Here is an 11,677-nt window from a genome sequence, read left to right as displayed (position 1 = left end):
ATTGACTGGAAGGCAAACAAACGAAAAACATTCGATTCTGCAAGTTTTTTGTTCGAAAAAATTATTCTGTCATTTGTTTTGGTCCCAAAAGAAAGAAATAAAGAAAGCAAGAATATATTTCCAACAATCATCATCATCATTTATTTTAATTCATTTTTATTCATTATTCATCATTATAATATTCGCCAAAAGTTCAAGTGTATAACATTCATTTCATTTCATAAAGTGAGTATTCTTGGTGTGTTTATATAAATTATTAGTTGATTTTTTTTGTTTCGTTTTTGGACTATATTTTCATTATTATAATTCATCTTGAAAATCACGAAAATAAGTGTGTCGTTTGTGTGTAAAGTGTGTGTGTTATTTATGTGTGAAAAGAAGCAAAGAAGCAAGAAAAAGTTAATAAATAAAAATGAATTGGGCGGAAGAATTTTCGGAAATGATAGTTTCGTTTTTCGTTTGTTGTTTGTTGTCGTATTTCATTTTTCGATTCTGGCTGATTGGTCCCCGGGTTTTATTCTTTATTCTTCTTTTGGCTTTTTCGGTTGGTTGTCATAATAACAGAATGAAGAACCAAAAAACAAAACCAGTAATAACAACAACAACAAGAAGTGAAGAAGATTATTAAAAAAAAAGTAATTTGTCTGGATTGAAAATAAAGAATCTTTTCCTTCCTTGGCCACTTTATCAAATGGTAATTATTATGAAGAATTTTTTTCTTCCCTTCTTGTTAAATTATTTAAACGAAACAAAAAATATTTGTCTGATAGATTAGATAGCGCTTAGATAGATAGATAGATAAGGTCGAATACATATAGTTGTTGTTGTTGTTTTGACTGTTGTTGTTGTTGTTGTTTGTTGTTGTTGTTGTTGTTGAATATGATATGGAAAGGATAGAGATTTTTTTTGATCTTTTTTTGTTATTCGAATGAAAAAAGAATCACAGTAATGTATTGAATACATCGAATGATTGTAATAGATTTTCGTCCTGTTGTTTGTTGAATTTTAAAAGGAAGAAAATAATGAAAGCAGAATTAGTTATTCACAACATTCATATTACAAATACGATTACAAATGCAAAAAAATACATACTTTTTTACAAGCTTCAACAAATATTTCATATGTTACTATACCATCATTGTTTAGATCTAATTTCTGAAGAAAACCAAAAACAGAAAAAGAAGAATTACAAGATGGATAAAAGGGTTAATGCAAAACAAAAATAAGAGAGAAAAAAACCTTAATTATTTTTTTTTGTTACCTTAAAAACACGATCAATATGTTGTTTATATGTTGTTTCATCAACTTGTGGTTGTACTGATTTACCCAATAAATCATAAACAGATATAATTAAACGACTAAGATCATCTTTACTAATAATACCATCACAATTTACATCATATAAACTAAATATCCATTTAAGTTTATCCTGTATAGTTCCTCTTGATAATACTGAAAGACCGATAACAAAATCCTTGTTTAAATTTTTTCCCGAAACAAAAATTGATAAGAATCATCCAGAATTGAAAAAAAAAGAAAAAAACATTAATATAAATTAGAATTTGAATGAAAGAAAGAAAATGAGAAATGTCAGCCGCAAAATTAAAATTAATGATTTTTTTCTTCTTTTTCAAGAAAAAGAAACTTACTGTAAATGTTACAATACCGGTACGTTCTGGATCAAATGTATTGAATACATAATGTGCATATTGATTAACATCAGCACCTTTTGGAAAAAATTGTGAATAAATATGTTTAAAACTATCTTCACGAACAACACCACTTGGTGCTTCCTATATTTATTCAAAAAAACCAAAGGTTTGTTGTTGTTGTTGATTTGTTGTTGTTGTTTTTCGGTTGTTGATGTTTGTTGTTGTTGATTTGTTGTTGTTGATTTGTTGTTGTTGTTTAAATTGAAAATAATTATTTATAATCATTAATATTTATAAAATGAAAATGTTTCTGTTTGTGTTTTTTACCTGTTTAAAACCACGATAAATCATTTGTAATTCTTTTCTAGTAAATTTTGTTAATTGACATAATGTTTCTAGTGCTTCTGGTCGAAAATGTACATTTGGTGCATCCAAATCATCAAATTCGCTGTCTAAACAAATGTATAAAATTGGAAACAGAAAAAAGAAAGAAAGAGATGAATGAAAATGGAAATGGAAATGTGAATAAAGAGAAACTTTCAACAACCAAAAACTTTTTGGAAAAGTGATTACTTTTCCCATGAGAGAAAAACCCAAATGAAATGAAATGAATGAATAAATTCTGATTGATGAATCTTTGCAAAAAAAAGATGTCAGTAATGAAAGAATAATAATTACATATAAAATAAGGATCTTTTCTTGTTTTATGTTGTTTTGTTTTGGAAACATTTGATGAACCACCACCACCACCGCCACCAACAGCATTACAACGAACACTTTGCATTCTCGTTAATCAATAATGATGATTTTGGTTGGTTCAAGAAAGAAATTAAGGTAAACACAAAATTCTTTCGATTCAAAGATTTATTGTTATTATTTCAAATGAATTTTTCTTCTGACTTTCGAAATTGCTTTATAAAAAAAGTCGTTTGCATGTCACACTAATCAATGACAGTAACTTTTGTTGTTGTTGTTCAGTTGGCTTATGCACCACCGCCATTAAATATTACTGGTTTAAAAAGTGAAAGAAGAAGAAGAAATCTAATTTGTCTTGTTTTTTTTGGCCAAGTATTTCTTCTCTCGGTTCTTTTCTTTCGCATGTAACTAGAAAAAAAATCCTATGAATTTGGTGTCAATTCAAAAAAGCGAATTAACGACAACGGTAGAAGAAGATTATGGTGAAAATGTTGCCAATTTGCGTGATGATTATTATGATGAGAAACAACGACAAGCAAAACTGCTTTCCTTGTGTAATCATCATTGGCGAAGTAAAGACAAGAACAAGAACAAACAAACGAGAAAATGATAACCCATAATATCCATTTCTCAATGGAAAAGAATATTCTTATTAGAATTTTCAAAAGGTCAACAATACAGAAAAATAGAGAAAATCATTTGTGAATCGATAATGCAATGAAAATTATCATCATCAATATTAAAAATAATCATTGATGAAAATGATGATAAGAATAATAATGAAGATGATGATGATAATGAACACAGAATTATTATCATAATGAAGAAATGGTCAAGTATGTTTGTGTGTGTTTATTTGTCAAGTAGAATTTTTTCCCGTTATTATTATTATTTGTTATTTATAATTCTATTGAAGTATTTCGCATCTATTATATTATGAAATACAAACGTTATGATTTTTTTTTTTGTTTATTTGTTCGCTTATTTTCATTAGGCGAAGCAAAATGAATAAAAGAATGAAATGAAACATTCTCCAAAATCATTTGATATTGGTAAAATGTTTCATTATTAACACAGGATTAATGTGGACAAGCACACATGTACAGGTATAAATATTGAGAAAAAAAACCAATATGGATTATCAGCGAGAAAAAAAAACATGATAAAAAGGATTTCATTTCATTTTTATTTTTTTCCATCAATCCTAACATTTGAACATTTGTGCATTGTGTACATACAAACAAACAAACATCAATAAAAGCAATATTAATCCACTGAAAGAAGAAAGAATTTAATAACATTACCATTTTATGATATGCTAAAGAATGTAAAACATAAAAAAAAACATTGACATGCAATATTCTTGTGTTTAAATAAATAATAATTTTGTTTTTTTCTTCTTTTGGCCATTATCTTACCATTATTCTCTCTCTCTCTCTCTTCATCTTTTTCTCCCTTTTTGGTTCATTTAGTTTGTGTACCCAAAAACAAAATGAAAAAAAAACCAAACCACCATTATTTATTTTGGGATAATATTTATCGATGATAATAATAATAGCATGGAAAAAAATATTGATCCAAATATTGGTTTGGTTGAGGAAAAAAAAACTAGAGAATGTCCCCTTCAGTTTTCTTTGATAACGATAATATTTCAAGAATCATATTGTGAAGAAAACATGGATGGTGAAATGAAATGAATGAATGAAAAAACATTTTCTTTTTGAAATTATAAATGATATCAAATGATAAGTATGGTAAGATTGGATCCACGAGGAAAACTATTGGGAAAACAAAACTATTGAACTAAATTGATGTCAAAGAGAAATTCTGTTGTTTTTCCTGATCAATTTTCTCTCTGTTCGATTTATTTATGACAAACAAACAAAATAATATCCACAAAGAGAAAGAGAGAGAAACTATTATTATATCGTTATTCTTTATTTTTCAATTCCATAGTAGTAAGCAATTTTACACCCACAAAAGCAGCAAAGTATTAATATATTTCCTTTTTTTGGTCATTATTTCCAATACAGAGGGAAAAAAAGAAAAGGTAATAAATTTTTTTCGTTTTGTATTTACTTGTCATTTATTAATCAACTAATAATAAATGAACACCAAAACACCGGAACACATACCAAAATACAAACACCAAACACACACACACATAGAGAGAGAGAGAGAGAGAGAGAGAGAGAGAGAGAGAGAGAGAGAGAGAGAGAGAGAGAGAGAGAGAGAGATTATTATTATTTCTTCACTTTATTTTTCTATTGAAAATTCCATGTTTATGATGTGAGAATGTGAGAACAAAACGAAAACAAACGAAAATAAAAGCTAATGCGCGCACGGTAATTGGAAATAATATTTGAATGGGAAAATTCTTGAATCATCATCATTGTCAATGAATGATGATGATGGTGCTAAATGAAATTCCATATTAATGTTGTTGTTGTTGTTGTTGGTAATCAAATTTCCATCAATTCCATTATTATTAATATTTTCAATGAAAAAAATTAATACATTCTTGGCGTTTTTTTTCCATCAAAAAAACACCAAGAATAACAGAACCAGAATAATCATATTATTAATCGATTATACGATAATAAGATTATGGAAAATTCTTATTATTCCTTTTTCTTTTCATTATTACTACGGGCTATTAGAAATTGAAAAGAAAGAAGAAATTCAATTAAATTCGTTAAAAGAATTTCTGTCTTTTTAAAATGTTTTTTTTCATTTCTTTGATAAATACGGTTAACGCGATTGAAAAATCAAAAGATTGAAAATTTTTATGTGAGGGAAAAAACATTTCGGGAACATTTTTCTTTTCATTCTTTATCGATCGATAAGATTATTAAGAAAGAATTTTCCTCTGTTTTGTTCTGCAAACATATTTTTAGTGTTTGAAAATCAATTGTGCAGGAAACACACACACACACAGAGAAATGACATTGTTACATTTTGCTTTGGTTTAGTTTCGTTTTGAAAAAGTTATTTGCCAAACTTTCTGGGGGGGAAAGATGAAAACGAAGAGGGAAAAAAATTCGTTCTAATGATGCGTGGGTTGAAATAGGAAAATAAAAAACATTTCATTTTTCCAAATTCCAAAGATAAATATGCTTCGGGCATCTTTTCTCAGTTAACACAAAATATGGAATTGATAACAATTAAACTAATGATCATCATAAGGGAAATATTCAACAATATTCAAATTATAATGGGGGAAAAAACAAAAAAAAAAATTATAAACTTTTTGGTGGGGGTGCCATTGGGGTGTGCCATTGGGTGGAAATAGTGCCATCATCATTATTTATTTAAACAAAAAATGATTTCTTTGGAAAGAAATTTGGAAATTTAAATTTTTACACCATTCTTTTTTAACCCTCCTTTCCTCCACTACTCTCCCCCATTGAACTGGAAATATTTTTACTTTGTGAAAGAAGAAAGTGATGATATTTTTGTTTCAAATTAATTAATGTTTGTTTAGCTTGAAACAAAATTGAAAAACAAAAAAAATTCATTACTTTTTTTTGCTCTTTTCTTTTTTGAAGAGAAACGAAAGTATAGTGAAAATTTAATTAAATACATTTGTCAAAATAGGAAAAACGAAAAACACAGAAACGAAAACAATAACAATAAAAGAAGCTTTGTATCATATCTAGCGATGGATAGTTAGTTAGTTGGTTGGAAAGATATCCAGAAGAAGAAGACGATGGTCATTTGGTCAGATTCTTTTTCTTTTTTTCTGGGTAAGCTCTTTGTCAACAACAACAACAACAACTTTGAAGATTTACTTCTTTTTTTTATTATATCTGGCTCGGGTACATTAATGTTGTGTGGGCAAATGAAAGATTTCTATTAACGGGAATGAGTGAAATGAAATGAGAATGAATTTGAAACACCAACGCACACAGTGTTATTATTGTTCAGTGTTATTCAAGTCAAGTCAATTGGATATTGTAGAAATTTTTGGGGAAAGCAAAAAAAGTTTCCAAATTCCATTTTCATTATATTTTTCTATTGTAAAATTTCAAATTTCCAAATTTCAAAATTTTCAAATTTTCAAAATTTCAATTTCAATTTTTTCCGAAACTTTTCATTATCAAAAAAAAACTTTAAATTGGCTGTGTGTGTTTTCCCTTTAATTCTTTCTTTCTTTCTTTTTTCGGAATTATAAATGTCATGGATTTGAACAAAAAGTATTCAAAATGGAAAATTGTGTTTTGCCGAATAGGGGTCAATTTTGATTTCGTTTTTTCATTTCGTTTTGTGATTGAAACAAAATAAGCGAAATGATGGTTATTTTGTGCTTGTAAGCCGCATGTGCAAGAATTTTCAAAGCTATGAATTTTTATATTTTCATATTTCAAAAAAAAACGATTTAATGGAATTTTCCAATTTTTTCGTTTCGCCAGACAAAATGTTATCATCGTGATCGGAAATAAATTTGCTGATAATTTTTTCTTTTTCAGTTTTTGCTGATAAAATGCGAAAAATGCCTCAAGAGATCAGCAAACGAGAATGTACCGGTTCAATAAACGAAAAATTCCAGGATAATCGAATGAACTCTGAAATGGCAATTGAATAATTCATTACATTCGAAAGATTCGTTCGTTTGTTCGTTTTCGATTATCGATTCTGATTAGAAAATAAAGAACATCCACCTTACACACACACACACACATGGAATTCTTCTCTGTCAAACAAGAACATCCATACACACACACAAACGGTAAAAATACTTAGCATTTATTTCAAGTCAAAATAATTAAAACAACGAAAAACGTAGAAAATTGAATAATTCTTTAGTTTAGAAACAAAAAAATGTTCATTTCAATTACATTTTGATATATATGGTAGAAATAGTTTTTCTGCTGTGCCCAATCACAACTCAACTTGGTTGTCGTCTTCATGCAGAAATGAATTGAAATGGAAGAAAATCAGTTCCAGAATCAAAGATTGTTTGCTTGATTAAATCATGTACATTTTTTTGGAAAGGAAAAACCTGTGAAACTCTACCAATCTATATTTGGAAATATCTGCAAAATAAGTGATCCACATTTTTTCGATTGAAGCTAAATGGAAGAAATGGAAATAACAAACAAACAACCAACACAAATCATATGTGGAGAAAAAAGTTTTTAATGGACAAAACTGATGATGAACTTTATGGAATTTATTCTGGAGAGAGAGAGAGAGAGAGAGAGAGAGAGAGAGAGAGAGAGAGAGAACAAAATATGTTCAATAATAATTTCGGATTGTAATGTAAAAATGCAAATTATCATCATCAATGACGTAATGTGAAAAAAGAAAAAAAAATGAATTTCGCATTTCCATTATCGATTCGATTTGAAATGGAAATGGAAAATGGGAAAACAAACAAACAAGATTAATGAAACATTCGTTGAAAATGTAAACGACCGAAAATAAGATGTAAAATCTTATTAGGTTTTTCCATTTACTTAGGTTTTTTTTCGTTTCGTTTCGTTTTCCAATCAATCAATCATTCAATTTAAACAAAATTTAACTAAAAAGCTTACCTTTAATCGAATCCCAGCTATTTTTACGTTTCTTTTTCTTTTTAAGCTGTTTAACACGATGAAATACATTCCAGACTTCTCATTCATATTAAAGAAACAAAAACAAAACAGACAAACGAAAAATTCCATTAAAACAAAAGCAAAAAAAAACCAATAAACAATCCATATCATCATCAAATTTACCATTAAAATTGATTGAATTTTGATTATTATTTTGATTTTGATTTTGATTATCATCATTATTATCATTTGCTATTTCAATCTGTTCTTGATTACTTTCATTATTATTACTGTTATGGTGATGTTGATTAATGGAAGCCATTCGTAGTTGTTGTAGTTGTTGTTGATGATAAACATTGCCTATTCCATAACCGATTGTTTTTTTCTTATTATTTTGTTGTTGTTGTTGTTGTTGTTGATCATGGATGATTACATCATTTTCGATTGACATTGTTTTTTTATGATTATGATGATGATGATGGAAATGAACGAAAAAAGAAGAAAACAAACAAACAAAGAATATTCTTTTATTATAATGATGATGATATTCTTCTTGGAATCAATATTTTCAAGAATAAAGAATAAAGCAAAGGAATTTTCGATTCTTCTCTTGATTCATTCATTCATTCATTTTCCTTTGTTACACATCATCAATAATCGATCAAACAATCAATGAATCGAATGAAATTCTCTATTCTCGGTTCATTCATTCATTTCATTTCAAACAATTCAGGTCTTTAGCATCATTGAAGTTAAAATACCCGAACATAGCACAATAGTGAAGACAACGACGACGACATAAACATTCATTGAACATAAATTAAAACTATGCACACAAACACACTATACACAGACAAGCGAACAAACAAACAAAGTTCATAACCAGCAAATTTTTCTTTTTTACTACTAAAAGTAATCAACGAAGAAAGAATGAAGGTATATTAGGTGAATATAGAATAAGGTAAATAAGGTAAAAGTTGTTTGCCCGTGTTTTTTTTGCTGTGTTTCGCTGTGTGTTTTCTGCAACTTTTTCAATCGAAAAAAAAATATAATTTTCTTGTTTGTTGTTGAATTTTACCCAGGTAAAAAATAAAAATCAATGGTAATGACATTCGGGTTTTGGTTGGTTTTCCCGTAAGTCTGAACGGAAATAAAGTAGGTAGGTAGGCAGAGAAAAAGAAGAAGTTTGAAATGAATTTTTGCAAACTTCTTCTTCTTTTCAGTTATACAGATGTTTTAGGCACTTTTTTCTCTTTCTTTTCTTTTGTTTTGTTTGTTTGTTTCCACATTCTCATAAAACATTTAAAAACCAAAACAGGAGAATCAGATCAACAACAGAAATCACAAAAAAAAAAAAAAATAATAATCAAATTTTTATGAACACAGAAGAGATGTGTGGGGATCGATAAATCAAAACAGAAAGTCCAAAAAAAAAATATGATGACAAAATGACAAATAACACCTTGTTCACCTTGTTCAACAACAACATTTATCCATCAAAAAAGTTTATTCAAAATTGATGTTTCATGTTTCATGAAAGAATCAAAGTAAAGTAGAAAAAACTTATTCTGGAAACAGGAAATATTCACAAACACAAGCAAAACAAAACAAGATTGATTTCAAACTGGGAAAATGTTTTTTTCATTTGATTTTCTGCTTCCTGCACAAATTATATGGTTGTTATTATAGAATCAAACATCAAAAGAAAAAAAGATTGAATTTTTCCTTTTTTTCAAAAAAAAAAAAAAATTCATATTGAAATGATGACAACTACGACGAAAATGTTTGGATGATGATGCCCAACTAGAATAGAATTATGAATGTGTCAATTCAGTGTTCAGTCAGTCAGTCGGTCGGTGTGTGTTTGTGAATCGTGCACCTTTTTTTCGAAAATCATAGAATGAATTCTGGTGTTCGGTTGGTTGGAACAGGGCAAATTATGAGATCGTCATCGTTTGTTGTCGTTGTCGTAGTTGTTGTTGTTGTTCTGTTTAGTCACATCAAATGATGATAGTACCGTAGTATACCAAAGACGGTACACACACAGAGAGAGACTAAATATATAACGGTAACCAGCAGTAGTGTGTGCTATGTGTTGGCACACAACGCAAGTCTATGTTTGTTATTTGGGAATTCTCTCTCCCTCTCCGTTTCTCTTATTACAGGGGCAAAAAAAAAATAGGCAATAAAGGCCATATTCTTCTTCTTGTTTTTCAAAAAAAAAAGAAAATTCCCATTTCCATCCATTAGGATTTTTTTTTGTTTGCTTCGTTATTCTCTCTCTCTCTCTCTCTCTCTCTCTCTCTCTCTCTCTCTCTCTCTCTCTCTCTCTCTCTCTCTCTCTCTCTCTCTGGATGCATTGAATTCGTATAGTTCATTTCTTTTCAATTCTCATTTTTGTCATTGTTGTTTTGATGGTGATTATTATGATGATGATGACAATAATGGTGGTGCAAGTGGTTCAATGGCTTCCTTCATTTTCATTATTTTTTTTTCATCATTTCAGCATTTTTAATAATAGGTGAAAGAAAAACACAGGTAAGGTTTGCGAAAATCGTTTTCTTTTCTTTTGTTGTTGTTGTTGTTGTTGTTGGAATTTTTCATTTTTCTTCACTGTAATGTTGATTGTCAACAACAACAACAAAATGTCAAACCAAACCAAACATTTGACCATTTTGCTGTTGTTGAAATAATTACAACAATGTTACCTTTTTGTTGTTGTTGTTGTTGTTGTTGTCAACAATAGCCACAACAACAAATTATTATTATTGATTTTGAACTAGAAAAAAAAACTTCCAATAACAACCAACCGACAACAGATAGAAAAAAAATCGATAGATCGATCGATCAATCAATCGATAATCGAAGAAGAAGAAAAAGAGAAAAAACAGGCCATTTGAAACAATATTAGCAACAAAAAAAAATAATGAAATTTTAATACCCAAAACTTCCAAAGAAAAATAATTTCCAAAAACCAGAAAAAAGAAGAAATATAACGAAGGAAACAAACAAACAAACACTGATTCAGCAATAACAAACACAAAACAAGCCAAAAACGAAAATTGAATTTTTTGTTTCCAATTTTCGTTTTCAAAGTTAAGTTTTGTCGATATTAAATTATGCCCACCAAGTCAATGTGTGTGTGTGTGTGTGTGAATTCTGTTGTGGATTCTCTGTATGTGGATTCTGTCGTGGATTCTGTTGTCTGTGTGTTTGTGTGAAAACCAATCAATCAGAAATTGTGAATGAGAATTTTCTGAAGAAGAAAAAAAAACGATAAATTTGCCAGCAGCCAAAAAATGACTGATAACATCATCTTCATTGCAAGAAACTTTTTTCTCTTGTTGCAATCACAAAATATGAATATAAGAAACCAAACCAAAAAAATAAATAAATATTTTTCTGTCTGGCAGTAAAACAACTTACCAAATATTTCAAATGGATTTTTATTCAAACGCATTTCGCTGTTGTTGTTGCTGTTGAACTTTTTTTTTTCGTGAAAAATGATTAGATCTTGATCGATCTGCTGCTGCTGCTGTGATGAATCTATTGCGGTAAACACTAGTGCTTAACTAAACTAAACACTGATGTAATCGATGATGTTCAAACTTGTGAAAAAAAAATTGAAAATTTGATTTTCGTTTCGTTTTTCTGGCCACACAAGCAAACAGAGAAAATCGGAGCATGGTGAATTCTGATTTCTGATTTTTCTCGATCTTCTTTTCGTAAACATTGTCTGCACCAACTTACTTAAACACTTACTATGGATGAATGTTTATATTTGATCAACAT

The 11,677-nt window shown here is 28.7% G+C and overlaps 1 protein-coding gene across 5 annotated transcripts; it reads right to left on the bottom strand.

Annotated features, from left to right (window-relative positions):
• Window positions 1-154: 154 nt before the first annotated feature.
• Window positions 155-11,638, bottom strand: LOC113795055 (A-type potassium channel modulatory protein KCNIP1-like). 5 transcript variants are annotated; one of them, XM_075820343.1, is made up of 8 exons: window positions 11,312-11,638; window positions 8,069-8,270; window positions 7,886-7,960; window positions 1,980-2,104; window positions 1,650-1,793; window positions 1,262-1,474; window positions 1,093-1,155; window positions 157-988 (listed from the first exon to the last, which is right to left on the bottom strand). In XM_075820343.1, exons 2-8 carry the CDS (start codon window positions 8,205-8,207, stop codon window positions 941-943), a joined length of 807 nt encoding a protein of 268 aa, XP_075676458.1. In that variant the 5' UTR covers window positions 8,208-8,270; window positions 11,312-11,638; the 3' UTR covers window positions 157-940. The 5 variants fall into 5 exon arrangements, with proteins under 5 accessions (XP_075676460.1, XP_075676458.1, XP_075676459.1 ...); XM_075820344.1 differs by lacking the exon at window positions 11,312-11,638 and adding an exon at window positions 10,827-10,931; XM_075820342.1 differs by lacking the exon at window positions 11,312-11,638 and having other exon boundaries at window positions 8,069-9,275.
• Window positions 11,639-11,677: the final 39 nt, after the last annotated feature.

The sequence above is a fragment of the Dermatophagoides pteronyssinus genome, unplaced genomic scaffold (genome assembly GCF_027571235.1).
Source record: "Dermatophagoides pteronyssinus isolate colony J.1.1.1.1 unplaced genomic scaffold, Derpt_VIB-CSIC_2022.12 sq0006, whole genome shotgun sequence".
Classification (NCBI taxonomy): Eukaryota; Metazoa; Arthropoda; class Arachnida; order Sarcoptiformes; family Pyroglyphidae; genus Dermatophagoides; species Dermatophagoides pteronyssinus.
This window is presented reverse-complemented; position numbering and strand designations above follow the sequence as displayed.

What these genes read in the sequence shown, in the direction of transcription:
- LOC113795055 (XM_075820342.1), bottom strand. Translation starts at nt 8,336, where the DNA reads ATGTCAATCGAAAATGATGTAATCATCCATGATCAACAACAACAACAA. An exon ending in AAATTCAATCAATTTTAATG is followed by an intron (nt 7,961 to 8,068) that starts GTAAATTTGATG and finishes ATGAATGAGAAG; the next exon opens with TCTGGAATGTATTTCATCGT. An exon ending in TAGCTGGGATTCGATTAAAG is followed by an intron (nt 2,105 to 7,885) that starts GTAAGCTTTTTA and finishes ACATTTGTTTAG; the next exon opens with ACAGCGAATTTGATGATTTG.